Source organism: Panthera tigris, chromosome D3 (genome assembly GCF_018350195.1).
Source record: "Panthera tigris isolate Pti1 chromosome D3, P.tigris_Pti1_mat1.1, whole genome shotgun sequence".
Taxonomy (NCBI): Eukaryota; Metazoa; Chordata; class Mammalia; order Carnivora; family Felidae; genus Panthera; species Panthera tigris.
In genome coordinates, this window is record NC_056671.1 from 32551273 (window position 1) to 32576062 (window position 24790).

The 24790-nt window shown below is 47.3% G+C and overlaps 1 protein-coding gene across 3 annotated transcripts; it reads right to left on the reverse strand.

Moving 5' to 3' along the window:
- Positions 1-2665: 2665 nt before the first annotated feature.
- Positions 2666-22001, reverse strand: CIDEA (cell death inducing DFFA like effector a). Of its 3 annotated transcripts, none has more exons than XM_042962523.1 (5): positions 21902-22001; positions 12914-13058; positions 11955-12101; positions 5370-5551; positions 2666-3155 (listed from the first exon to the last, which is right to left on the reverse strand). In XM_042962523.1, exons 1-5 carry the CDS (start codon positions 21937-21939, stop codon positions 3008-3010), a joined length of 660 nt encoding a protein of 219 aa, XP_042818457.1. In that variant the 5' UTR covers positions 21940-22001; the 3' UTR covers positions 2666-3007. The 3 variants fall into 3 exon arrangements, with proteins under 3 accessions (XP_042818457.1, XP_042818458.1, XP_042818459.1); XM_042962524.1 differs by lacking the exon at positions 21902-22001 and adding an exon at positions 21550-21751; XM_042962525.1 differs by lacking the exon at positions 21902-22001 and adding an exon at positions 17475-17547.
- Between the last annotated feature and the right edge of the window lie 2789 nt (positions 22002-24790).

Below are 24790 nucleotides of genomic sequence, written 5' to 3' on the forward strand. Positions count from 1 at the left end.
TGCTAATGCTCTCAGTCCATGCCAAGCCTGTCCTCTGTCCCCTGCTCATCTGGTTACCCAGTGGAGATGCCAGGATGTGTGGGGACGTGGAGCTGTGTGTGACTGAGACGGGGGGCACACGAATACACATTGGGGTACACACAGACATGGGAGGTCATGAACTCTGAGCTCATAGGGATGATTTCCTATTTTATGAACTGTGCTTCTAGGTCAGTAAATTAAGGGTACATGGAGAGACCCTGGGCCCTTGAAAGGGACACAGGCCACTGGAGCAGATTCAGCTCTTGACTTAGCTTTTGGTGACATCCCAAACCCAGCAGCAGTGTCTCTGACCAGCAGCATAGCCGTTCCTGCTGACCATGGGGACCACACCTTTCTCCCAGCTAGCGGACGAAATGTGGGCTGTGCAAACACTAAGATTAGAACGGGAAAGTGTCAGTTTGGAGTGCATGTTGCTTAATTCAAACCAGAGACCAGAGGGAGCTGCACCTGTTGGGACCCTGCCCAGACAGGAAGCAGGTTTTTATTCTGCTGGTTCTCTGCCATCAAAAGCCTCACGAAGGGCCCCAGAAGCCTTTGATGTTTGCAAAATCAGCTTTTGCCTCTCTTCACAGGCCTTGTGCATTGGAGCCTAGAGGCCCCGGGAGCCTTCCCCGAGAGCCCATCCCGGGCCATCCCCGGAAAGCACCACACAGGGTAAGAGGAAGAGAACCCCCAAACCCTAAGTAGTCCTTCTGAGTGAATCCCCCTTTTGATGGTGGGATGGCACTTCCGAGTCGTCCTTTTGCTTAATTCCCCTCCCTGCAAAACAGGCCAGGGTTTCCTGTGGAGCCGGTGAGGACAAGGGCACGCCGCCCGAGTGAGGGCGCCAGCTGAGTCAACAGGGTCAGGCACTTCAGTGAAAATTCCTTTTTTGGAAGCCAGGCGGTGGCTTTCCAGGACTGCAGAATCCTTGGGAAGTGACGCAAGCCCTCAGTCAGGGAGAGGCCCCGCGCTCCGCTCCTCCTCGCTCCTCCTCTGAAGGTGCTGGAAAGACTGGGCTGGACGAGCCAGCGAGATGTGAGCAGTTTGTGGGCCCTCTCCTTCCTCCTGGAGAATCTGTGCAGCCCCAGCCCCAACCCGCGGAGGGCAGGGCTTTCGGCAGAGACCTCCTTATATAGGAAACGCTCTACTGAGGAGGCTTCTAAGGACTGCACAGGCACTGCCTCTGAGCCTTCTCTGTGGAACTCTCTCTACAGCAGCAGCGTCCTATTCTAGAAGGCGACAGAAATGGCAGGGGGAAGGGGGGCTAAAATGGCTATATTGTCACAATGCTAGAGGCAGAGGCTGTGTTTTGAGGAATGCTGTGTGGCTCTTTTACTCTTGCCTCATCGGGCCAGGGAAAGCCTCTCTCAGCAGGCAGCTTGGACCGGTGAGCGCCCAGGACGGAGCAAAGCTGACCTCTGGGACTGCAGCAGGGGCTGTGGCCTGCGTGTGAAGGGAGGGAAGGCCGAGCCCCCCTCCCCGCCCCCCAGAAGGCTTGGGCAGTGGGCAGGAGCCCCACGGATGGTGTGGGGCCCTCTCCGCTGCAGTGACTTTTCACTGTGCCTGAACGGTCAGCCAGGAGAGGAGAGAGGCCTCCGCGCTAACATTTCCTAAAAGGAAATTCACAAATCTGAGTAGGAGTACATTTGTCTCCCGGAGTCTTAGGAGACAAATCGTGCTGCCCCTTATTCTAGTGGAAGCTCCCCCGTTTCCTTTGGGGGGGGCACACTGTCCTCACCCCATGTGTGTGGCTGGGGCTGATCCTTCCCTGTCTGCAGGACCAGGTCCGTGGCCCTGTGTGGCACACCCTCTCCCCAGGATGCAACCCCAGGACTTCCTGCTGTGGGGCTGGCATCTCACTTTCATATGAGGGCTGGCCTGGAGATGATACCAACCCAGAGGAAAGCAGGACCAAGAGATGGAAAGACAGGGGAGCCTGAGGTCGCTCAGTCGGTTAAGTGTCCCGACCGGCCTCAGGTCATGATCTCACAGTTCATGGGCTCCAGCCCCACATTGGGCTCTGTGCTGACAGCTCAGAGCCTGAAGCCTGCTTTGGATTCTCTCTCTCTCTCTCTCTCTCTCTCTGCCCCTCCCCCACTCACTGCTCTGTGTCTTTCTCTCTCAAAAATTAAAATTAAAGAAAAAAAAGAGAGATGGAAAGACGGATCCCTGGCTACCTTACTTGGGGGCCTGCACTCCCCAGCGCCTGCAGCTAAAGCCACCCAGTGGCCTGGGTCAGCATCCTGCCACTCACAACCGTGGGTCCCAACTGACAACCTGGGTGACATTAGGAACTGGAGACGTGGTCCACTAGTGCGGTTTTTAAGCAGTTTTGTGGGGGCTGTTTTGTTTTTTTCGTTTTTGTTTCTTTAAAAGGCTATAAGCACTGGCTGAAGCCCTCCAGAACTTTAGGTTCTGAAGCTTCTGGGTCCCTCTGGGCTCATTCAAGACCCACAGTAGAACACCCCCCCCCCCCCCCCCCCACCCCGGAGTAACATCTGACAGCTCCTTAGCTTACTGGCATCGACTACTAACAGGGACTTAAACATGATCTGTTAGGGCATCCTGGCTGACTTCTGCTTATATGCAGGAGTGCTGTTTGTTGGGAACGTGGAAGAGACACAAGGAAGAATTACCTGTATTAAAAGTAGCTCTTGCGATCGATCGGTTTATTGCAGGAGGTGAGGAGCTGAGAGGCCTAACACAGGTTTGTGCGGCTCCGGGCCACCACACTAGCCTGCCCTTTGGTCCTTCCTGTCCCCACGGAGGCCCCTACGAATCTCCTCCCCTCAGGGCGTCCCCTCCTGCAGCCCCCATTTCATGTGCCTCCACCCCTCCTCCTTCCCCTGCGTGCCACCCCCCAGTACAAGTGACAGGCCTTGTGCAAGTGCCCGTGGTTTAGAACAGAAGCATCTTCAAAATTCATCATCTGAGAGCGAATATTTGGGTCGAGAGCCGGCTGGGTCCCCTGCAGCGTGCATCCTTATCCACTTGTGAACCCGCGTCTGGAGTGTGACCGGGGAGGGCTCTGCTCGTCCATGTCACCCAGCACTTGGAGCATGTACGTGCCGATGTAGATGAGCAACTGTCCGGTCACCTGGGCGGCGTGGGACAGGACCCGCAGCAGGCTTCTGCAACAAAGGGGACGGGGCACAGGTCAGGCTTGGAGCTCTGGGCCAGCGAGGGGCAGACAGTGCGGGAATCCTTCACCTCCCCCCAAACATCCGCTCAGAGCAGGCACCGCTCACTGAAGGAGCCACCCCCCAGCCCGCCAGGACCTGCTACAGCGCACATGCTGATGCACGAGGCCGAAGACCACCTTCCTTCTAGCCGCTTCCAAACGTGGCCTGTTGTTCAGGAACTAGGAAGCCCTGAGTAGGCTGACGGTGCTCTGGAGAGCACACAGCGAGTCCTGTCCTCTGGCAGCTTGCTTACTCTGGCCACCGTGGGTGTTGGGGCTTGTTACTAAAATCAGGCAAGTCAGGTGTGAAAGGAGAAGCTGAAGGAGACTGATCCTGTGACCCAGTTTGCTTAGGGTGGCCGGGACATCCCATCTCGGCCCTGTTGTGGCCTCTACGCCTCAGGGCTGAGGCTGGCATTCCTGTTATTTCAGACTAAAAAAGTGGCTTTGACTCAAATTCTTACTCTGTACCGAGTCCAGAGTTAAAGGATTTCATTCCAGTTTTAAAGACCTATCATGTCACAAGGCCTGGGGGTCAGTTGTGCTGGTCGGGAGAGCCCCCTGGCCCTGGGATCCCACAACAGGACCCTGGTGTGAGGCCTTTGATGTGGGGACTTTGGTGACTTCTGTGGCTGCTTGTGGTGCCATCAGATGTCAGATGGTAAGAATTAGTGACAAGAAGGCCGAATTTGCCTCTTAAAGATTTTGTTGAGGTGGGATTTTAGGTGAGGTTTACTTTCTTCATTATACTTTTCCAAGTTGTTAGAACTCTCCTGTCTCATTTTAGAAAACCAATCAATCAAGCTATTTTCTCCCATCTCAGCCAAAAGAGGAAGCTCCCCCGGGGGTCAGGTGTTGAGATTTCAACACGGGCCCAGTGACAATTGTCTATGAGTTGGCCATTAATGGTTCTGAGAGGGAAATGGAAGCCACTGAGAAGCCACTGCCTGAGCTCCCTCTGTGCCAGGGCCTGGGGCCCCATCAGAGGAGGCCAATCTCATTTCCAAAGCATTTCCTTCCAAAGCTGCTGTCAGCCGCTGCAACCTTTTTAGACCTTCTGTCTCTCCCCCCTCCATCCATCCCTCCACAGGAAGTGGTTATTTAGAGGATCAATACGAATTTACTAGAGGACAGAAGTAGGTGTGTTTAGAGCCTATGCAATCAAAGCACTTAGGAGCAACCTTCTCTTTTTTTTTTTTTTTTTTTTTTTTTTTTCAACATTTTTTATTTTTTTATTTTTGGGACAGAGAGAGACAGAGCATGAACGGGGGAGGGGCAGAGAGAGAGGGAGACACAGAATCGGAAACAGGCTCCAGGCTCCGAGCCATCAGCCCAGAGCCTGACGCGGGGCTCGAACTCACGGACCGCGAGATCGTGACCTGGCTGAAGTCGGACGCTTAACCGACTGCGCCACCCAGGCGCCCCTTCAACCTTCTCTTTTAAAAGATGATGAAACAAAGTCTCAGAGACATTAAGCAACCTGTTGAAGGTCACACAGCTGGCTGCTCAGAGGCAAAGGGCAGGTGTCCAGCCTGGTTGCAACCACAGAGTATTCCTGGTGAACATACAGAATTTGTTCAGAAAGGTGCGGGTATGGATCGGGGATCTGTCTTGCACAGGCTCCCGGATCTGCCAGACTGGCCTCAGCCTGTGGGGCGACAGTGCCCTTGCCAGGGCATGTGGGTATGTGGAAAAGGCACAGGCCCATGCCACCTTGCTGCTAGGTTCAAGTTAGCAGTAATACAGAAGATACCAAAGAGCATTCCTCCAGGGTTCGTGGCTACTCTGTGCAAACCGGGTCAGAATCGCCATGGCTCCGTTTTAGCTGCCATTGCTTAGAAAAAAGATTTTAAAGTGCACAGCCCTAGTTTTTAAAAGAAATTTGGTTCCTTTCCATATTTATTATCTAGTTTTTGATTCCATTTAGTATTTAATGGTCCCTGAAGAAAAAAATGTATATACACCTTGGCTCAAGACTCTCTGTTTTCTGACGTAAGTCTGGGTGTAAGAGGAAAAGTACCGTATGACATCGTGAATTAGTGAAAGCCAGCAGCTACCAGGCAGGTCAGGGCCCCCGGGGGGCTGGGCTTGGCAGTGCAAAGCAGCAGGCTGGGGATGGCCTAGGCGCAGTTTCCAGAACCCAGTTGACCCCCATGTCTGTTACCTCAGCAGGGCTTTGACTCCCGTACACCGGATGTCGTAGGACACCGAATACATCTCATACATGGTGGCCTTCACGTTCAGGCAGCCAATGACATCCTTGGGATTCAGCTTGTACAAGTCGAAGGTGACTCTTGCTATTCCTGATTTCTTTGGCTGCTGACGGGCTGGGACGTGGTTACCACCCTAGAACCATGGAGGGAGGAAGAGACTTAAGGAGCATCTCCGGCTATGACGTGCAAATTGTGTAATTCTGGGTTTTTGCTAGTTTTGACTCTTGGTTTAAAATCTGCTGGTGACTGAGCTGCTAATTACCTAAGGCATGGTTTCAGCCCATCAATGTGTTCATACTGCTATCACGTCCAAACCCATTAGAAAGTATCCTTCCCTAAGCTACTTTCAGTTCAGTGACGTGGGATGAGTGCGGTGTGGCTCCGGGGCTGGACTGTAGGGGTTCAGGAGATGGTTGTGTTTGGTGGACACGGGCAGTCTCAGGACTGTAGCACCGTTGGCTTAAAGAGGAGCAGGGAGCACTATTTCCACTTTACAAGAGGCTGCCGGGAAGAAAGTTTCAGAATCAAGTGGCTGAAGAAAGGGGCAGGGTGAGAACTTCCCAGGGCTTCCTGTGTTTTCTAGTCACCACCCTGGATGGAAACAGACCTCCTGGGGACATGGGTTACAATCGCCCCTCTAGGTCCTCCTGAAACATCAGTAGAGCCTTTAGGTCAGGGGAGAAAGCCAGAGACCTCTGTCAATCCCCAGGTTTATAAAGAGCACGGTAGCGTCCTCCCCATAGAAAGCTTTGCAGAGAGCAAGAAGAGAAAGAAGCCATGCCAAGGTACAAATGCCAGCCCAGGGGCGACTCTCCCTACAGGCTTGCTTCACACACAGATCTTGTAGTATTCAAATTTACACAATCAGTACAGTTACTACGTCTCCGGAACCTTTGGGGTTGGGGGCAGTTGAGGCTATAAATGTTAAATTCATCAATGCCAATAATCAACTATATGTGAAGTTAAAACATAAATTCCCCTAAAAGTGTCCAAATGCTTCTTGGTGGAGCCACCCTTCTCTCCTCCCACACAGACAGGAGATATTGACGGTAAAACCCACTGTTTAATGCACAAGAGTTTCTGCTGCCCCTTTAGGGGGTGCTGTCCAGCAGTTAGGAAACATCATTTTTAAATATTAAGATTACAGAGGCGCCTGGGTGGCTCAGTCGGTTGGGCATCCAACTCTTGATTTCAGCTCAGGTCATGATCCCAGGGCTGTGGGATCGAGCCCCTGCATCAGGCTCTGCATTGAGTGTGGAACCTGCTTAAGATTCTCTCTCTCCCTTTGCCCCTCCCCTGCTCATGCACTGGCTCTCTCTCTAATAAAAAATAATAATAAAAGTAAAAATTAAGATTACAGAATAAAAAGGGGGAATTTTACCTGTAATCCTCCCACTGTTCTTTCTCACCACCTTGTACTCCTTTCTGACATATGGAAGCTTTTATCTTATTCCCCCTAAATGTCTTCCTTAAGTCTGGTCTTAAATCAAAACCCAGCCCTCACAAAGCTAATCTGCTGGTGACCCGGATTTCTCTAACTCGCTGGCTCAAGAAGAAGAAATGATTGCCCCCCTGCCTCACCCTGAAAGGGCTCCAGGGTGCTGCTTCCTCACAGGCCTCAGAGGCACTCAGACTGAAGATGCAGGGGGTCCTCTGGTGACTAGTTCTTGGCTGGATGTTCTCATCCGAGTCAAACAAAATTGGCCTCAAACTTAGTGGTTTGAAATAACAGAGACTTAGACCCTTACATTCTGGAGGTTGGCAGTTCACAACGAGCCACCAAGTATGGTTCCTTCCGGAGGCTGCCGGGAACACATGGCCCCCTCACCTTCTCCAGCTTCTGGAGGAGCCCTCATTCCTCAGCTTCTCACATCTCCCCTCCTCTTTCTCTGCTTCTGGCCTTCACTCTGACCCTCCTCTCCCTCTGTGAAGACCCCAGGATGATACCGGTCCCTGGGTTATCTGGGACCGTCTCCCTGGCTCAAGATCCCTAACTTAATCATACCTGCTAGGTCCATTTGCTAAGTAACTCCTCCCTGGACTCCAGGGATTAGGATGTGGACCTCTTTGGGGGGCTATTATACTGCCCAAAACATATTTCTCAAACAAAAAGTTGTCCAGCTCAAGATTGCCTTTTAAAAGATTTGTCTAATGGAGCCTGGGTGGCTCGGTTGGTTGAGCAACTTGACTCTCGATTTCAGCTCAGGTCATGATCTCACGGTCATGAGATTGAGCCCTGCATCAGGCTCCTCACTGAACATAGATCTTAAGATTCAATCTCTTTCCTTCTGCCCTTCCCCCACTCTTGCTTGCTCTCTCTAAAAAAAAAAAAAAAAAAGCTAAAATTAAAGTAAATAAATAAATAAATAAATAATTTGTCTAATTCACCGCATGCTCTTCTAATCTACTGGCATGATCTCCTCACCTGCTTCAGAGATACTATGTTTTAAATTTTATGTTTTTTATAATTGGTCTATAGTCTTTTTTCCAGTTGGAAAAATGATGAAATATTTGATACGGGTATTAGTACACATACTGATCTGTATGTATCATGGGTAGATGATGGGTATACTCACCACTCCAGATAAAATGTTGGCAACCTGTTATCACCCCTATGCCTCTCACCAGTTATATTCTTCCACCTCCCTTCAAGAGGAGACCATCTAAGTTGTGAATCACTCCCTTACTTTTATTTTTAACACACATGAGTCTCAAACATCATATTGCTAATTTTGTACATTTTCGGATTATCTATAATTGGTTAAATGTGGAGATTCCCAAAATGTACGTTGGAGACACCTGAGGTCCAGAGACCCTTTCAGGGGGCTGAGAGATCAAAACTATTTTCATAATAAACACCAAGGTGAAATTTGCCTTTTTTGTTCTCCTTCTCTCATGAGCGGAGGAATTTTCTACTACCCAGCTGAGAAACCTGCGTCACTCAATGAAATCAACATTTTATAAAGAACCGATGCATGAGGTTATAAAATCATCCCTGGGAAAACGATCCAGCCAAAGCACAAGATAAACCAATGATTCCAATGAAACAGGAAACTTCACTGGTATGCCCTCAGATTCCACACTGCAGCAGCCTTTAGGAAAAGACCACTTAATGGATTTTGGTGTCATATCAAAGAAGAATATCCTCAATGATCTGAAAAGACTATTAAAATGCTCTCCCTTTTCTAACTACATATCTGTGGGAGGTCCCATTTTCTTCCCAAAACAATGTATTACAACAGATTGAATATAGAAGCAGATATGAAAATGTAGCCATCTTCTACTATTTGGTTAGGCATTAAAAAGATTTGCAAAAATGTAAAAAGATGTCACTTATTAAATATTTTTGTTTTGGAAAATAGTTATTTTTTTATAAAAATATATAATCTAAGTTAATCAGTACTGGGTTATTATTTTTAGTAATTTAATTTTCAACATTACATTTAATTAAATTTAATTTTAAAATTAAAATTAATTTTAATTTAAAATACGTATTTACAATTTTCTCAGCTTTAATTTCAAATATAAGTAATATCTATATAGCTTATAGTTTCTTAAAAATTTTTTTTTAAATGTTTATTTAGTTTTGAGAGAGAGAGAGAGGGAGAGAGAGAGAGGGAAACAGTGTGAGTGGGGGAGGGACAGAGAAAGAGGGACACACAGAATCTGAAGCAGGCTCCAGGCTCTGAGTTGTCAGCACAGAGCCCGATGTGGGGCTCAAACTCACGAGCCATGAGATCATGACCTGAGCCAAAGTCAGACTTAACCAACTGAGCCACCCAGGCACCCCTATAGCTTATAGTTTCTTAACTTTGGCACTTTGGCATTTGGGGCCAGATAACTCTTTGTCACAGGGGCCGTCCTGTGCCTTGTAGAATAGTTCATAGTATCCTGATCTCCACCCACTAGATGCCACCAGTACCCCTTTCATCCCAGTTGTGGCAACCAAAAATGTCTTCAGACAAGGGGTAAGATCGCTCCCAGCTGAGAACCTCTGATTGATGGATGTCTATAGACTCCACTGAAATCCACATAAACAAAAGCTATTTGGGGTCCTCATTAATTTTTAGGAGTGTAAAGGGGTCCTGAGGTCAAAAAGTTTGAAGATTACTTGCTTAATGGGTTATCCTGTGATGTTTTCACTCAACAGAGTTGATGAGATTTATTCATATAGATCCCTGTAGCTGTACTTCATGCATTTTCACAGCCGAAGCATATTCCATTCAATGGATAGTCACCTGTGTATTTATTTACATGTATTTATGTAGAGGCACATGGCTGGGTGTCTGTGTGCTGACTGTACATCTAGGAGAGGGCTTGTCAGGTCATAGGTGGTGCTTCAATTCTATGGGATAAAGGTAAACTGTTTTAAACAGCTGCTGGTGAGAGTGTAAGAGAGTTCATTGCTCCATATCTTAAAAAATGGAAAAAATGGAAAACCCTAATAATACCAAATTTAATTGTGTAAAAGAGTATCTTATTGTGGTTTTAACTTACGTTTTCCTAATCACCAGTGAGGTTGAAAATTTTTTACTATGTTTTACTGTCCATTCTTCAGATACCAGTTCATGTTTTTTTGCCCATTTTCCATTAGAGTGTCCATTGTTTCCATAATTGATTTCTGTGAGTTCCCCAAATTTATCAAATACTAATCTTTTGTTGGGTTATGTTGAAAACACCTTCTGCTCACTTGTGGCTTATTATTTTACATACTTTATTGTATCGTTTGATGAACAAAATTCTTAATGGAGTTGTAATTGTCATTTAAAAAATGGTTTATGCAGGGGTGCCTGGCTGGCTCAGTCAGCATGTGACCCTGGATCTCAGGGTCTTGAGTTCAAGCCCCATGTTGGGTGCAGAGCCTACTAAAAAGAAAAAAACAACAACAGCTAAAAAATGGTTTATGTACAGCCTTGTTTAAAACAACAGCAACAACAAAAACATTACACCCTAAGGATGTCAAACATATATTAGACCTTCTCAGTCATGTCTCCAGCTTCCTTTGTGTTTTCTACCTCTACCTTCTTGTGCTACATGATGGGAACCTTCTTGAGACAGATCTTCCAGGTTTTTTCTTATTATCTTCAGTGATGCCTGTCTCTGTTTAATTGTTGTGTTTTTCACTTCCAGAAATTCTATTTGGTTCTTTCAAGTCTACCTTGTCCTTTTGATTACCTCTCATCCCTTCTTAGTTTTGATTACTCTTTGAACATTTTAAATACACTTATTTTATACTCTGTATCCAATGATTCCAACATCTGAGGTCTTTGGAGGCCTGACTTTATTATTTCTGCTTACTCTCACTTATAGTGCTTTAAGTCCTTACGTTTTGTGATTTGATTCATTCTGAACCTATTTCTCCTGCTGGTTATGTGGGGGCACGGTCAACCCTGGGTCACTGGGGCTGGAGGGAGGGACCAGGTGAGCAAAAACTCAATGAATAAACTCCTTCCACTGATGCCTCCCTTCCTGGGGCTCTGGAAACTAAAAGCTCTCTTGGGTATTTTTGGAATCAGCAGTCCCTAAAACCTCATGAGGGCAGCTGGTGGCCACAGATTCTTGGGAGAGACCTTTAAGATTCTTCTGCTTTATGTGGGCATCTAAAATCTGGCCCCTTACCTTGTGTCAGCCCAAGACTTTGTCTCCTGTCCTGCCAGCACCTGTCAAAACTGCAGCCCAAAGTCACTGAAGTCAGTGGATGGCCATGAGTGAGGTGCTCAGGGGTAAGACATCACTTCTCTAGACTCTGGCTCCCATAAAAGTTTTGGCCTCTGAAGATTTTCCTTTCTGGGAGGTCAGTTAGGCATATAAAATACGTATTAAAATTTTGCTTTACTTTTTTAGGTGTTTTATAGTGGGAAGGTTTTCCAAGATATGTATATAATCTGTAGTTTTCCTGGACATAGAAGTCTTTATTCCATCTCTTTACCTTTCCTCTTTTTTGGTTTGTTTTCTATTTTATTTTATTTTATTTATTTTTAATGTCTATTTATTTATTTTTGAGAGAGAGTGCAAGCAGGGAGGGAGAGAGAGAACCCCAAAGCAGGGTCCACACTGGCAGCGCAGAGCCCAATGTGGGGCTCAATCCCACGAACCAAGAGATCATGACCTGAGCTGCATGCTCTACTGACTGAGCCAGCCAGGCATCCCTCTGTTTACCTTTCTAAATCACTGTACATTCACACACACACACGTACCTAATTTCACTGGCTGTGTTAGCTTGCTGGCTTCCTGAGGACAGAGACAGTGAATGGTCACCAGGTCAATCTGTGTGCTTTAAAAGGACCCATAGCTACTTACTGGCCTAAACCTGTTTCCCAGAACTGCTTGCTTTAAATCCTATAGCCCAGGTTCACTAAGATGCTAAGTTCCCTAGAAACACATTTAAGAATCCTGTTGAGGGTAGCAGATCCAATTATTAGGTGAATATGAAGTTCATATTCAGAAAGAGGACAAGTCAACACCAAAGTAGGGAATGCACTTTTGTGGGTAAAAAAGTCTGCCCGGTAGCTGTTTGGACAAGTGTTTTTGCTTACCGGTGTCCACCTCTGCCCTTTCTCCAAGATCATGAAATGTGTGTTGTCTCCTAAGGTCTGAAAGAACTCTTCCGTATCCACCACGGTTCCGTCTTCCTCCAGCACCAAAGTGACCAGTCCGCTGGTGATAACTAAGGCATCCAGGGTCTAGATTGACAACACATCAGAGACATGGAATAAAGGAAGAGATTCCATTTTGACCACTCAAAGCCATTGACTAAGTTATAGATTCAGAAGTGATCTGATTTTGCCAAAACTTTAATGATAAAGATCTACCTTCATTGGCATCTCGGACTCAGTCTTGGCTTGGAAAAAGAAAAGATTTTTAATGGACCAATCTTCTTCAGAGATTTCAAGGACATGAGATAAATGAAGACACCGAATCAAATTTAGAGTTTCTATAATTACTCACTTATTTTGCCAAATAAAATGAAGAATGCGACAGAATGATATTTAAAGAGCCTTAGGCTCACATCACATATCTGACCCTCTCTTGCTTCAGGGTCTGCATGTTGGATGTTCATTTCTTTTTTCCACAGGTGTCTCTGTCTGGGTTATGCTTCCATAACCTGACTCCACAGACTCCAGAGAGTCTGTGATTCTTCCTTATTTGGTGATCTAGGACACTGTTTTAGATTAAGGACTATTTTTCTCCGGGCTTTATAACCAAAAACAGATTTCCAAAGGCTGCTGCTTCCCTGTATTCTCCCTTGTCAAAGAAGAAAGGCTGTATTATCAATTGATGACTGTTTTTAAGGCTTTTGTGTCTGTAGCTAAATCTTTTATGGTACAGAGATGTAATAATGTTCCCTTTCATTCTTTTCTTCTCCCCTCAGACTCTCCAAGGCCATGACAGTGGCATTTCTGTCCCTGCCCTGGCTTAGTATCTAAGCCCATAGCCCTGCATGCGGTCAGGGGCCCTCCTGTGAGGGATGGGAAAGCCCCGGGGTTCCTGGCACCTTGCTAAGAAGCTCCTTCAGACTGTTGGCCATCACCCCTCGCCGGCTGCTTCTGTCATGGTTGGAGACCCGGAAAGGGCGAGCTGAGTGCATGAGGGGGGTTAGCAGGACTTTCTTGGTCTGTGATCCCATAAATGTCAGGGGCCTGGAAATGGAGGAGAAAAGTAAAAAATATCTTTGACATTATCTTCAAAAAAGGAATCTTCAAAGAGGGGTTTGAAGTATACAAATTAAAACAGTTTTCATATTTGCATCTGAAAGAAAGAAAATTGGGGATCATTGAAAATCCTGATATCCAAGAAACAAATAACACAAACAATTAAAAACCACAGCCATCATTATGCCTATTTTACTAGAACATTCAAAGTCCTTGTAGTAAATATGTGAGAAAGAAGTGGTAAGAGCATCAAACTCAAAAAAGAAATAAGAATTCGATTTTGTGAACATGAGTTTTATAGCTGAAAAGTCTTTTTTTTTGCCTAACGTTTATTTTTGAGAGAGAGCGACAGAGCACAAGCAGGGGAGGGGCAGAGAGAGAGGGAGACACAGAATCTGAATCAGGCTCCAGGCTCTGAGCTGTCAGCACAGAGCCTGACTCGGGGCTCAAACTCACAAACTGTGAGATCATGACCTGAGCTGAAGTTGGACATTTAACCAACTGAGCCACTCAGGCACCCCTATTGCTGAAAAGTCTTAAGAGGTTATGAATTAGCCAAGTAGTTAAAGAATTAGGTACACACACAAAAGTTACATATTGTAAAACTAAGCCAGGAATCGAAAATCCATATAGTGGTCACTAGAGCAATAAACTAACATTTAGAAATTAACTTAGAAAAGATGAGGAACAACAGAACACTATAATAATTGTTGTTGGAATAATGAGAAGGAAAGGAACTTTGGGCCATATGTCACATGACACTTTGGAGTAAATTCCACATTTAACAAAGAATTAATTTAAAGTTTCACTATTAAAAAAACTAACACAGGGGCTCTTGGGTGGCTCAGTTGGTTGAGCATCCAACTTCGGCTCAGGTCATGATCTCACAGTTCATGAGTTAGAGCCCTGCATCAGGCTCTGTGCTGACAGCTCAGAGCCTGGAGCCTGCTTCCAATTCTGTGTCTCCCTCTCTCTCTGCCCCTCCCTCATTTGCGCTCTGTCTCTGTCAAAAATAAACATAAAAAAATTATTAAAAAATAAAATAAACTGACACAGAGAGGGAAAATAACGAACAAAACCAAATCAAGACAATTTTCTGAGGGAAAAAACCTCCAACCTTTGGTTGTCAAATTATACATACATACATATTATATATACATATATGTATATGTACATGTATATATATGTATATTATATACATATGTATATTATATATGTATACATATAATATATACATATTCTATACATATAATACATATACAAATACATATAATATACATATAATATACATGTATATAATATGTATGTATGTAAATATTTATTATACATTTATGTATATATATAAAATGGGGGATAAATGAGAAGCTTACTGCTTTAGTAGTTATTTAACACTTTTTTAAGATTTCATTTTTTTAATTATTTTTTTAAATGTTTATTTATTTTTGAAAAAGACAGAGTGTGAGTGGGGGAGGGACAGAGAGAAAGGGAGACAGAATCTGGAGCAGCCTCCAAGCTCTGAGCAAGCTGTCAGCACAGAGCCTGACATGGGGCTCGAACCCACAAACTGTGAGATCATGACCTGAGCCGAAGTCGGACTCGTAACTGACTGAGCCACCCAGGCGCCCCATGGAGCATATGAGGCTTTTGATGACAATTAAAGAAATGCAAAACCACCTTTGACACACCAGTGCATGCTTTCAAACACACATGCAAGAAGTGATTTAAAAATAACTCCAGGGGCGCCTGGGTGGCGCAGTCGGTTAAGCGTCCGACTTCAGCCAGGTCACGATCTCGCGGTCCGTGAGTTCGAGCCCCGCGTCGGGCTCTGGGCTGATGGCTCGGAGCCTGGAGCCTGTTTCCGATTCTGTGTCTCCCTCTCTCTCTGCCCCTCCCCCGTTCATGCTCTGTCTCTCTCTGTCCCAAAAATAAATAAAAAACGTTGAAAAAAAAATTAAAAAAAAAATAACTCCAATAAGGGGCAACAGATGTGCCTTGCTGGTGGCACTAGGAGCTGGTTCAGTCTCTTTGGAGAACAGTCTAGAAATGCGTAGTTTTCACCCAGGATGGTGGGCTTTTTAAATTTAGGGATATACCCGCAAAGAAATTATTGGAAAGAATATCAACATAAGTTATCAATAGTTCACGTGGCTCTTGCTTCATGTCAGGTGCTGTGAGAAGTGACACATGACCTCACTTAATCTCCCCCAGGCCCCGAGGGATGAGAGCCTACAGCTGCACTGGCCCCACACCTAAACAGTATCCTACCTACTGCAGGCACTCAAGTCGTTGTTGACGATCTGGACAAATACTTGTAGAGTGACATTCAGAAGAATGAAACGAAGGGCCTTATTTTTAGGACAATCTTACAGAAGATACAAAGTGAGGACATCACTGATTTCTGACACATAAAATGGACCGTCTAGATTAACCCCATGAAGGCTAAAATTGTAGGGGCTTTTATACTATCACCTAGGATTTAGCACTTTATTTTATACATATCCAAACACACATACCTACACACATACAGTCACACACATCCACACATACATATTGCCATTTATTTATCTAAGCTTTATTTTCCCAACTAGATTGGAATGTCCTTCAGGGAAAAAGCTTCTTTGTTGTATCTCCCATAATGCCTAGATTAGTGCTAGGCAAATAGGTTTTCAATAGTATGTGTTCTAACTTGAAGTTCTACAAATGGACATAAGTGAAAATTCAATGATCTAGCAAGTAATTTTCTATATGAGAAACTGATAGTGTAGTAATGAACCGGCTCTCAAAAACCATCAGGTTAAGTTCATGCTCATAGCATGACCAGCCAGTTTCAGTGAGTATCTACATATTATCCTTGGCAAAAAAAAAAAAAAAAGGGGGGGCATTCTAGGAATCAGACCCAGATTGTTAGTTAGCACAGGTTTGGTCTGAAGTGTATTCAGCTAGCATCATATTAGTGCTTCCTAACTGCTTGCATCCAAGCACTTGCTATGGCCAGCTTATGCTAACTTTTTATACATACTAACTAATTATCATCACAACTTTACAAGGAAAGTATTACCCCATTTCCCAGATGGGAAAACCGAGGCTCAGAGTGGTTTCTCAAGGTCACTCAGTTAACAAGGAAACGAAGTAGGACATAATTATCTCTGGACTTCTAACCTCAAGCAATAAACATCACTTAATCATCAGTCTGGGGCTGCTCTGGTTGAAAGGACCACAGTGGTCTCGGTGAACACCGACAGCTCCTTTCCCATCTAGGCCGCCAGAGTCACTGCGTTATTTGTTCCTAGTGAGGCAACGGCAAGGGGACTGTGGCAGGTTACTGGCCTCTGATGCAGGCTCCCCATTAGATTGATCAGAGAGCCACCAGATGAATCCAAGCCTTGAGCTGACACAGCGGTGGGGCTGGCACACAGCCTCTGAACTTTTGCCCTGATTACAAGGAGTTACACCAGGTTCCTCGGTTACACAACCTGACGGACAAGATGCCCACGTTCTGCTGAGCTGGTGCTACAGAGCCCCCTGCTCACAGTCCTGTCTCTGGTGATCTGGTAGATGGGGCAATGAGGATTTTACCTAAGATGCTTCACACTGAGAATTGGCTTTGTTGGCAACCTAATCATGGCACCTGAAACTTAAACTCGACGGTGAAGTCCGTATGAGGAGGAGAGAGAGACTAGTTCTATTCTATGCCAGACCCGTGCGCATTAGTGCATTACCTAATACCTTGACAAGACAGGCACGTCAGATGAATAAAAGTGAGGCTCAGGAAGTTAAGAAATGGATAAGGTCAGAGTTAGCCAGTGCTAGAACAGGGGTTTGAACCCAGCTCCCACTTTTGCGCCACGGTGCCTGCCCTACAAGGTGAAAAGCCTCCTATGATGCAGAGGAACCCCGGACCCTCACCAGCATGAGCCTCTCTTCCCCCTGCAAAGCAAGAACTCCTTGCCGTTGTCCTCGAGCCCTTCTAGAATCTGTACTCACTGAGGTCAGGGTCTGTCTGTACATTTTTTACTTCCCCACAGCACCTAGCCTGCCATTGGCACGCGATCCATTCACTGAGTAAAAGACAGGCTAGGACAAAAATCTGAGAAATGGGTGAACAAAGTTCATGTGCTGGAATCTTAGGTCCAGGTGCTAGAGGCCAATGACACACCTTGTGGGCATGAACAGCTTTGACCTAGTTAGTTGTGGTCCTGTACCTCCTCATTGGATGCGAACGATCACGCCTCAGTAAGCACCACTGTTCCAGTTACGTACTACAGTTGATTATACAAAGTCCTTATTGTCTTTTAACTTCTGGACTAGATAAGTGTTGGCAGTCATTTCTGGTCCTCTCCCCACGCTGCCCTCAGGACAGCCATCCTCAATAAAAAAAGATACGCACCATATTGTTCTTCTTACCCATTATGTTTCCTTAACCGGGCACTGGGTCATTGTTGGAGAAAAGGCTTACGGAGCACACCTAAAAAAAAAATCCTTGAAGACAAGAAAATTAAATCCTGCCATTCTAGGAAGAGGATGAGTGATCTGACGTGTCAAATTATACAAGATCCAGGCTATCTTATAGATAATATAAAAAGGAGTTAAATGAAATTTTATGTACATGAAACCTATTTAACAACTATTATAGGAGTATTTTTTTTTTTTTTAGTATTTATTTATTTTTGAGAGATAGAGCATGACAGGGGAGGGACAGAGAGAGAGGAGACACAGAATCTGAAGCAGGCTCCAGGGTCCGAGCTGGCAGCACAGAGCCTGATGCGGGGCTTGAACTCACAAACCGCGAGCTCATGAGCTGAGCCAAGGTCAGATGCTTAACGACTGAGCCACCCAGGCGCCCCCAGGAATATTTACTTTGCTCCAGCTAAAGGAGCAGCAAAGCAACTAGCTAGCTAAATGAAGAAAGCAAGGTATTGATCCAACCCACTCCTGGTCCTCTTAATAGGATATTTTATGTCACTGGCTATTAGTGCAAGATCTAAAATGTCTTGTTCTTCTCCCCTCAATATTTTAATATATCAAAGTTGAGACAGGAGCTCGGAGAAGCCTTAGACAGCACACACTGGTCACCCTCCCATCCTGGGAAAGTGCAGACAACCATATAAGCAGGAAGGAAATAGCTCACTAAAAGGAAAAGAAAAACCAGGAAACAGGTTGTTCAAGGAAACAGATTGTTTCGGGGAAACCGAGACAAAAAGAGTAGTCAGGCTTCACAGAATATTCTTAAAAACTGTGAAGAGGCATATCTCCCAGAAGTGAGGGAAACAGAGAAGCCTTTGTATTTTTCCCCAAGTGAACTGAGAAGTCTCGACTTAGCAAAGTGTAGCAAATAAAGCAACAGGCCACAGACTGACAGCAGAGGTGAACTTCACTCCAGTAAAAGGAAGCTAGCCTCCATGAGTCATAAACAAGCATGTTTTTATGCCACTGTATGGACCGATGTTTATTCCAGAAGTGGAATAAGAAGGAAAAGGGCAGGCCTGGGAACAAAGCCTCCCCCAGAGAGAAATAATTTGGGGTCAGCAGCGATGAGGTGGTTCCATGAGGCCCTGTAAGGTACTGCCCCCGGGGAACATTCAGAGAGAAGGGCCCCTCATTTCCTTGTTAGGTAGAAAGGAGGAACCCACGTGAGAGAACGCGCACAAGCAGGTACGACAAGCCAACCACCCACTACTACCAAAGCCTAGGGACAAGGAACACCTTAAGAAGGGAAGTGGTGATGTCAAATGCAACAATGCAGAGAAACAGACGGGACGGAAAACAGACGGGACCCATTCGGCCTGGCTGGGTCTCAGTGAGTGGTCAGGAGGGTGCAGGGTCTAACCCACTGGCAGAAGCTGGAGAAGCTTCAGCCTCAGTGATGACTCCTCCTTCCCCAGCAGTGCGGGAGCCACGTGACGGGCTACACACATTGGGATGTCTGCCCCACAGCGACGGCGGCTGGCTCACATCTGTGCCTTGACCAGCCTAGAGAAATGCTTGATGTAGTAAGAGTATTTTCAGTATATGACCATGAAGTCTTTGAACACATGGAAATGTTATTAAAATAACAGTTTAGACCCAGGAAGGAGTAAGCATCAGTAACCTGGGAGATTTACTTGTAGAAAATGCAGTTCCTCGCTTATAACAAAAAGACAGTGGTAAAATGTGTACTGAAATGCCAGCTATACAAAACCTAGAGTTCCTGGTTCAAGGAAAGGAAAGATGTACCAAATGGCAACAAAAACAGCAATTTTGCACACAGTATAATACATATCAGTTCTGTAACAACTTCAAGGTCGGGATGAACGTTAGCACGGACAGACACAATGGCTGAGTGGCTTTGCCTATGACAACACACACTGGTATGGCCATCCTTGACGTCTGGAGCTCTGCTGAGGGACCTCAGGCAGCTTTCGCCCTGACTAAGGCCTCGAGGGATCACAGATGATTAACAAACTAATGACTAGTTTAAGACTTTAGGATTGCTGACCTTAAAACATGATGTATATGTGGATGAAGTTTTTTCTTTGGCAAAATGCAATCTTCCACTAATAAAAGAGTTAAGTCCGGCTAGTTTAAATTAAGGAACACAGAGGAGGCAGAAGTCCAGCAAGACTGTAACTTACAAACATGGCCTTTACCCTGTCTGTGGCTCACGTGGGTCTTCAGCCTTGACGCAGTTCTAAAGAAGGGCAGGGAAGGACAGGGTTTTCCTTTCAACAAGTAATATGGATCCTTTTTCTTCCAGTTTCGTTTGGAAGCAGGTAGATTCTTGAAAGAACTGCACTGTGCGTCCCTGACAAATAGTCACTCACGTTTAGAGTTTGCCAAGCTCAGAAGGAGTGTGTCTTTGAGTAGACATTTCCTTACGTTTTGACCTGCCCACATTTCACAAGCAAGTCACTTTCATACACACTTGACCCAGTGGAAACCTTACACAGATGCACTTTGGATTTTGGTAACCTGTTATAGGGATCAGGTGGAAGGGCAGGGTCAGCCTTAATTCTGAAGGCTCTGCCTCCTCCTTCTCCTCCAGGCAATACCAGCCAGGAATCAAGGGTGCCTTCTTAGCAGTCCTTAAATCGGCCTGCCACCTCCTCAGGGTTCACAGAAGTGGCTGAGTGGGTATATTTGCATATTTGAGGGGGAGAAGTGCGGAGGATTGATTCTAAACTGCTAATAATTGTTACCCCCTGGGAGTGGGATTGTGGGGGGCGGGGGGGGGTGGTGGAGAACAACAAGGAAACCCAGGGCTCACCTTCATGCTGACATGAGTTAGGGAAGATGCAGGAAACAAGTCTGTTTCCCACCTTCCCTGGTTCCTTACTACTTGACTTCATTGTTTTTGTTTTTTAAAGTGAAAGCCCAGTGCTGTTCAGACAGACCGCCTTTACATTTTGGAAGCTTGCTTTCTTTTCTTTCTTTCTTTCTTTCTTTCTTTCTTTCTTTCTTTCTTTCTTTCTTTCTTTCTTTCTTTCTTACGTTTATTTATTTTTGAGACAGAGAGAGACAGAGCATGAACGGGGGTGGGTCAGAGAGAGAGGGAGACAGAATCTGAAACAGGCTCCAGGCTCTGTCAGTACAGAGCCCCCACACGGGGCTCAAACTCACAGACTGCGAGATCATGACCTGAGCCAAAGTCTGACGCTTATCCGACTGAGCCACCCAGGCGCCCCTGGAAGCTCTTTTTCTAACTTTGAGGGTTGCGCACGGCAAGTTCAGCTCCATAGATCGCACTAGTTTGTAAAGTGATTCTCCCTCCCCACCTTGCCCCTTCAACCCACCCTGTCCCTCTGCTCTTTGGTACAGATAGGATCACCTCCGAAACCTGCATTTTAAAAAACTCAAAGGGCTTCTCTATCCTTTTTGAAGTACTTTGAAGATCTTTAGAGAAGCACTATCCCTTCCATAAGTCTATACTTGAGAATTACTTCCATGCAATATTTGTAGGATTTTATCAGCAAGGACGGGTTTGGGTACGTCAAGATATGAGGATGAATGACAGCTGGGGGGGGGGGGCGGGGAAGTGTTGCGGTGCCATCAACCCCCAAGCGGGTGGCGAGACCCGGGAAGGGAGCGAAGACTAAGAAGCCTCGGAAGGCACCTGGTCCCTCCCTGGGCAGCGTCGGCGCTCTCAGATGCGGCGAGGAGGGGTAGCGCTTCCCCCCATACATCCCGTTACAAGCCTGGGTGGGCTCATCAAGCAGGGGTCTGGGAGCGTTCAGAGCCCGAGGGGCGCTCTCTGCTCAGCCCACCCTCCCCTTGGAGCCCAGAGCCCGCAGCCCGCGCTCGCCCTTAGGGGTAAGCCTGGCCCATCCCAAAGCCGCCGAGCGTCCCCACCAGCAGCGCCCCAGCTCCGGTCGCGACCCCGAGGTCCCCCTGAAGCCCTGCGCGGGAGCACCGTGGAGGCGTTGCCCGGGTTTCCCAGGACCGGGCCCTCGGTTGCCCCGGCGGCTGCAGCAGCATCAAGAAATTCAGCCACTCCCGCACTCACCACTGTCACCTGTTCCGTCGATGCCCGCTCACCTCGGGAGCGCCACACCTGGCACTTGCGGCCAGCTGGGGGAGGGGGAGGAGAAGCGCGGCCTGCTCGGACTCCGCACCCCCGCGCAGCCGCTGGGCATGTGGGCTGGGACTGGGGCCTCGGGGCGCTCGGGTTGCTAGGCGCAAGAGGTGCTGGGGGTACGGCGCACGGGGGACGAGAGACGCAGGGAAATGAGGGACTCACTGGGGTGCCAGGCACAGGGGGATGCAGACCGTTCAGAGCGCAGGGGGGCGGGGGCTCAGGGGGATGGGTGGCCGCGGGGCGCAGGCGTGGCCCAGAGCCTGGCTGGCGCTGCACTCGCCTGATGAGGGCTCCGGCGTAGTCCCGGGCGGTCTCCATCGCTAAGGTCCCCCTCCCAGGCTCGGCCTCCGCCGCCCGCGCCCTCCTCTTAAAGCGCCGCCACCAGCCCCGCCCCGGCCGGCCCGCCCCGCGCCGGGCGAGGACCTTGGCTAGGGGCTCACCTCTGCAGAAGGTCGTGGCTGCGCCTCCTGGGAGAGCGCCCGGGTCCGTGCCAGTTCCGGGCCCCTGGAGGGGAAGCGGTTCTCGCAGACCGCTGCAGAGGACGGTCCCCACGACTCTCGAGACCCACCAGCTGCTCCGCGCGTCCCCTAACGGTCGTTGTTAGCCTGTTCGCCTTGCACATTCTGAGAGGTGAGGCAGCCTGGGCGGCGTGGCTGTGGCTGTGAAAAGGCAGATGTGTTGCTTTCAAACCCATGGGGGCCACGGGCGGAGGGGCGGGGGTGGCGGTGGAATGAGGTGAAGGATGAGTTACCCCCAGGGCCGCACTGGGTTGGGCGCCCGGGCTGCAGCCCCCGACCGACGTCCCGCTCCAAGCTCAGCAAGCCGGCTGGCAAGGCGAGGAAGTGGCCGCAGACACCTGGACACAGCGCCCTTTAGATTCTCGGGAAGTGGGGCCAGGGAGTTGGCTCCCTTCCTGTTAGGTGCTCCGCGGCTGTTCTGATGGGCATTTGGGGGGCAGTAAGAAGGGTGTTTAGAATGCAGGAGTAAACGGACCGTTGGACTTGGTTAACAATCTTTTAGCTATAGGGAAGAGACTTTCTCAGAGTAAGGGAGGCAACAGAAAAACCAAGCCAGGGCTGAGGGAGATTTTGTCGGCCTCCTGCTTGCGCAGATAATGGTACCAGAAGATGCAAGTCGGCTTGTTTGGGACCTCAGAAGAGGGCAGGGGGGCGTGTCAGGAATTCCACGGAGCTCTACCTGCAAAATCAAAGAAGTCTCACGAGCAGGTTAAGGAGTGAAACAGTCCCTCAATTCCAGCCCCTTCAAAGGCAGAAACTTTCTGGGATATAGAGTTCCTAGTACATACTGTCCTGCACATGGTCAAGTGACTGGTTCCAGAAATTGTTAGTAACTGCTGACTGCCCTGTTGTGAGTGGTAGCCTGACCTGTGCCTCCCATCACCTGACTCACCTTGGTTTTAACACATTGCCTAACACATGGCTCCTTCTGTCTGCATCCTTCAATTTAGCTCACAGAAACAAACACACATTTCTTCCCGTTTAGGGGCATGGGGATCAACATACCAACACTCATTTGACTTGCCTGAAGGTGTGTTGAAGCCAAAAACAATTTCCTTCCAGAGTCCTGGACTCCACAGGGCCTTCTGGGAACTCTCCAGGCCCAGGCCACAGAGCTGTGTTTTCGGCTCAGTGCCACTGGGGCTGGACAGGGTCTTAAGACTGATCATTAGGGGCGCCAGGGTGGCTCAGTCGGTTAAGCGTCCGACTTCGGCTCAGGTCACCATCTCGCGGTCCGGGAGTTCGAGCCCCGCGTCGGGCTCTGTGCTCAGAACCTGGAGCCTGTTTCAGATTCTGCGTCTCCCTGTCTCTCTGACCTTCCCCCGTTCATGCTCTATCTCTCTCTGTCTCAAAAATAAATAAAAACGTTAAGAAAAAAAAATTAAAAAAAAAAAAAAAGACCGATCATTAGTGGCTCCTTCCACGGATACTCTGCTGTGGCCTGAATGTTTTTGTCCCGCCCCCAAGTTCATATATTGAAGTCCTAATACCCAATGTGATAGTATTAGAAGGTGGGACTTGGGGGGGGGGGTACTTCAGCTATGAGGGTGAAGCCCTCAGGAATGGGATTTGTGCCTTCTGAAAGAGGCTCCAGAGAGATCCCTAGGTCCTTATACAGGGGGAGGACACAGCAGGAACCAGGAGGAGAGCTTTTGCCAGAACGCAGCCAGGCGGGCACCCTGAGCTCAGACTTGCAGCGTCCAGAACTGTGAGCAATACATTTCTGTTGTTTATAAGCCATCCATTCTGTGGTGTGTTGTTATAGTGGCCCACGTGGGCTAAAACACACCCCTGGTCTGACAGATGAGAAAGGGGTCCAGGCAAGTCAACTCAATTCACCTTTTTTTAAAGAAAAATTAATTTATTTACTTTGAGAGACAGAAAGAGAGAGCTGGGGAGGGGCAGAGAGAGAGGGAGAGAGAATCCCAAGCAGGCTCCACACTGTCAGCGCAGAGCCCAACATGGGGCTTGGTCTCACAAACTGTGAGATAATGACCTGAGCCGAAACCAAGACTCAGATGCTTAACTGACTGAGCCACCCAGGTGCCCCTCAATTCACCTTTTAGAAAGCTTTTTATTTTGAAAACTTTCGAATATAAGGACATATAGACAGAACACTACATGAGCACCCCATCGCCTGGATGCAGCCACTGGTAACGTTTTGATACGTTTGCTTGTTATTTATCTGTATTATTATTGAACCCCTTCACATAACATTCTTCAGCTTGTGTCTCTGAAGAAGCAAGGACCTTCTCACACATACCACAGTGACATTAGCACTCCTAACAAAATAAAAATGATCTCTTAAGAGCACCTAATACTCAGTCTATAGTCAAGCTCCTGACCAACCCAGTTGAATGACACCTTATATTTAAGGCACTTTGCCGTGCCCAAGATACAAGTGTATTAGACCTGTTCTGCAACAGTGAAGGTCAAGGTCACAGATCTTGACACACCAATAACCAATCATATTTCTAGGGTCTCGAGAGGCATCTGGATCCAAAGGCACTTAGTGTGGACTTGTTAATATTTGATGAATGGATGAGGGACTATGTTAGTAGTAATGTGTGAATGCAAATTGCAAAGGGAATAAACGGATGAATTCTTCCTGAAGGGTGTCCAGAAAGGAACACTGGAGCTGAGGCTTGAAG

What these genes read in the sequence shown, in the direction of transcription:
- CIDEA (XM_042962523.1), bottom strand. Translation starts at nt 21,939, where the DNA reads ATGGAGACCGCCCGGGACTACGCCGGAGCCCTCATCAG. An exon ending in TACGCCGGAGCCCTCATCAG is followed by an intron (nt 13,059 to 21,901) that starts GCGAGTGCAGCG and finishes CTCCATTTCCAG; the next exon opens with GCCCCTGACATTTATGGGAT. An exon ending in GGAGTCAAAGCCCTGCTGAG is followed by an intron (nt 3,156 to 5,369) that starts GTAACAGACATG and finishes CCTTTGTTGCAG; the next exon opens with AAGCCTGCTGCGGGTCCTGT.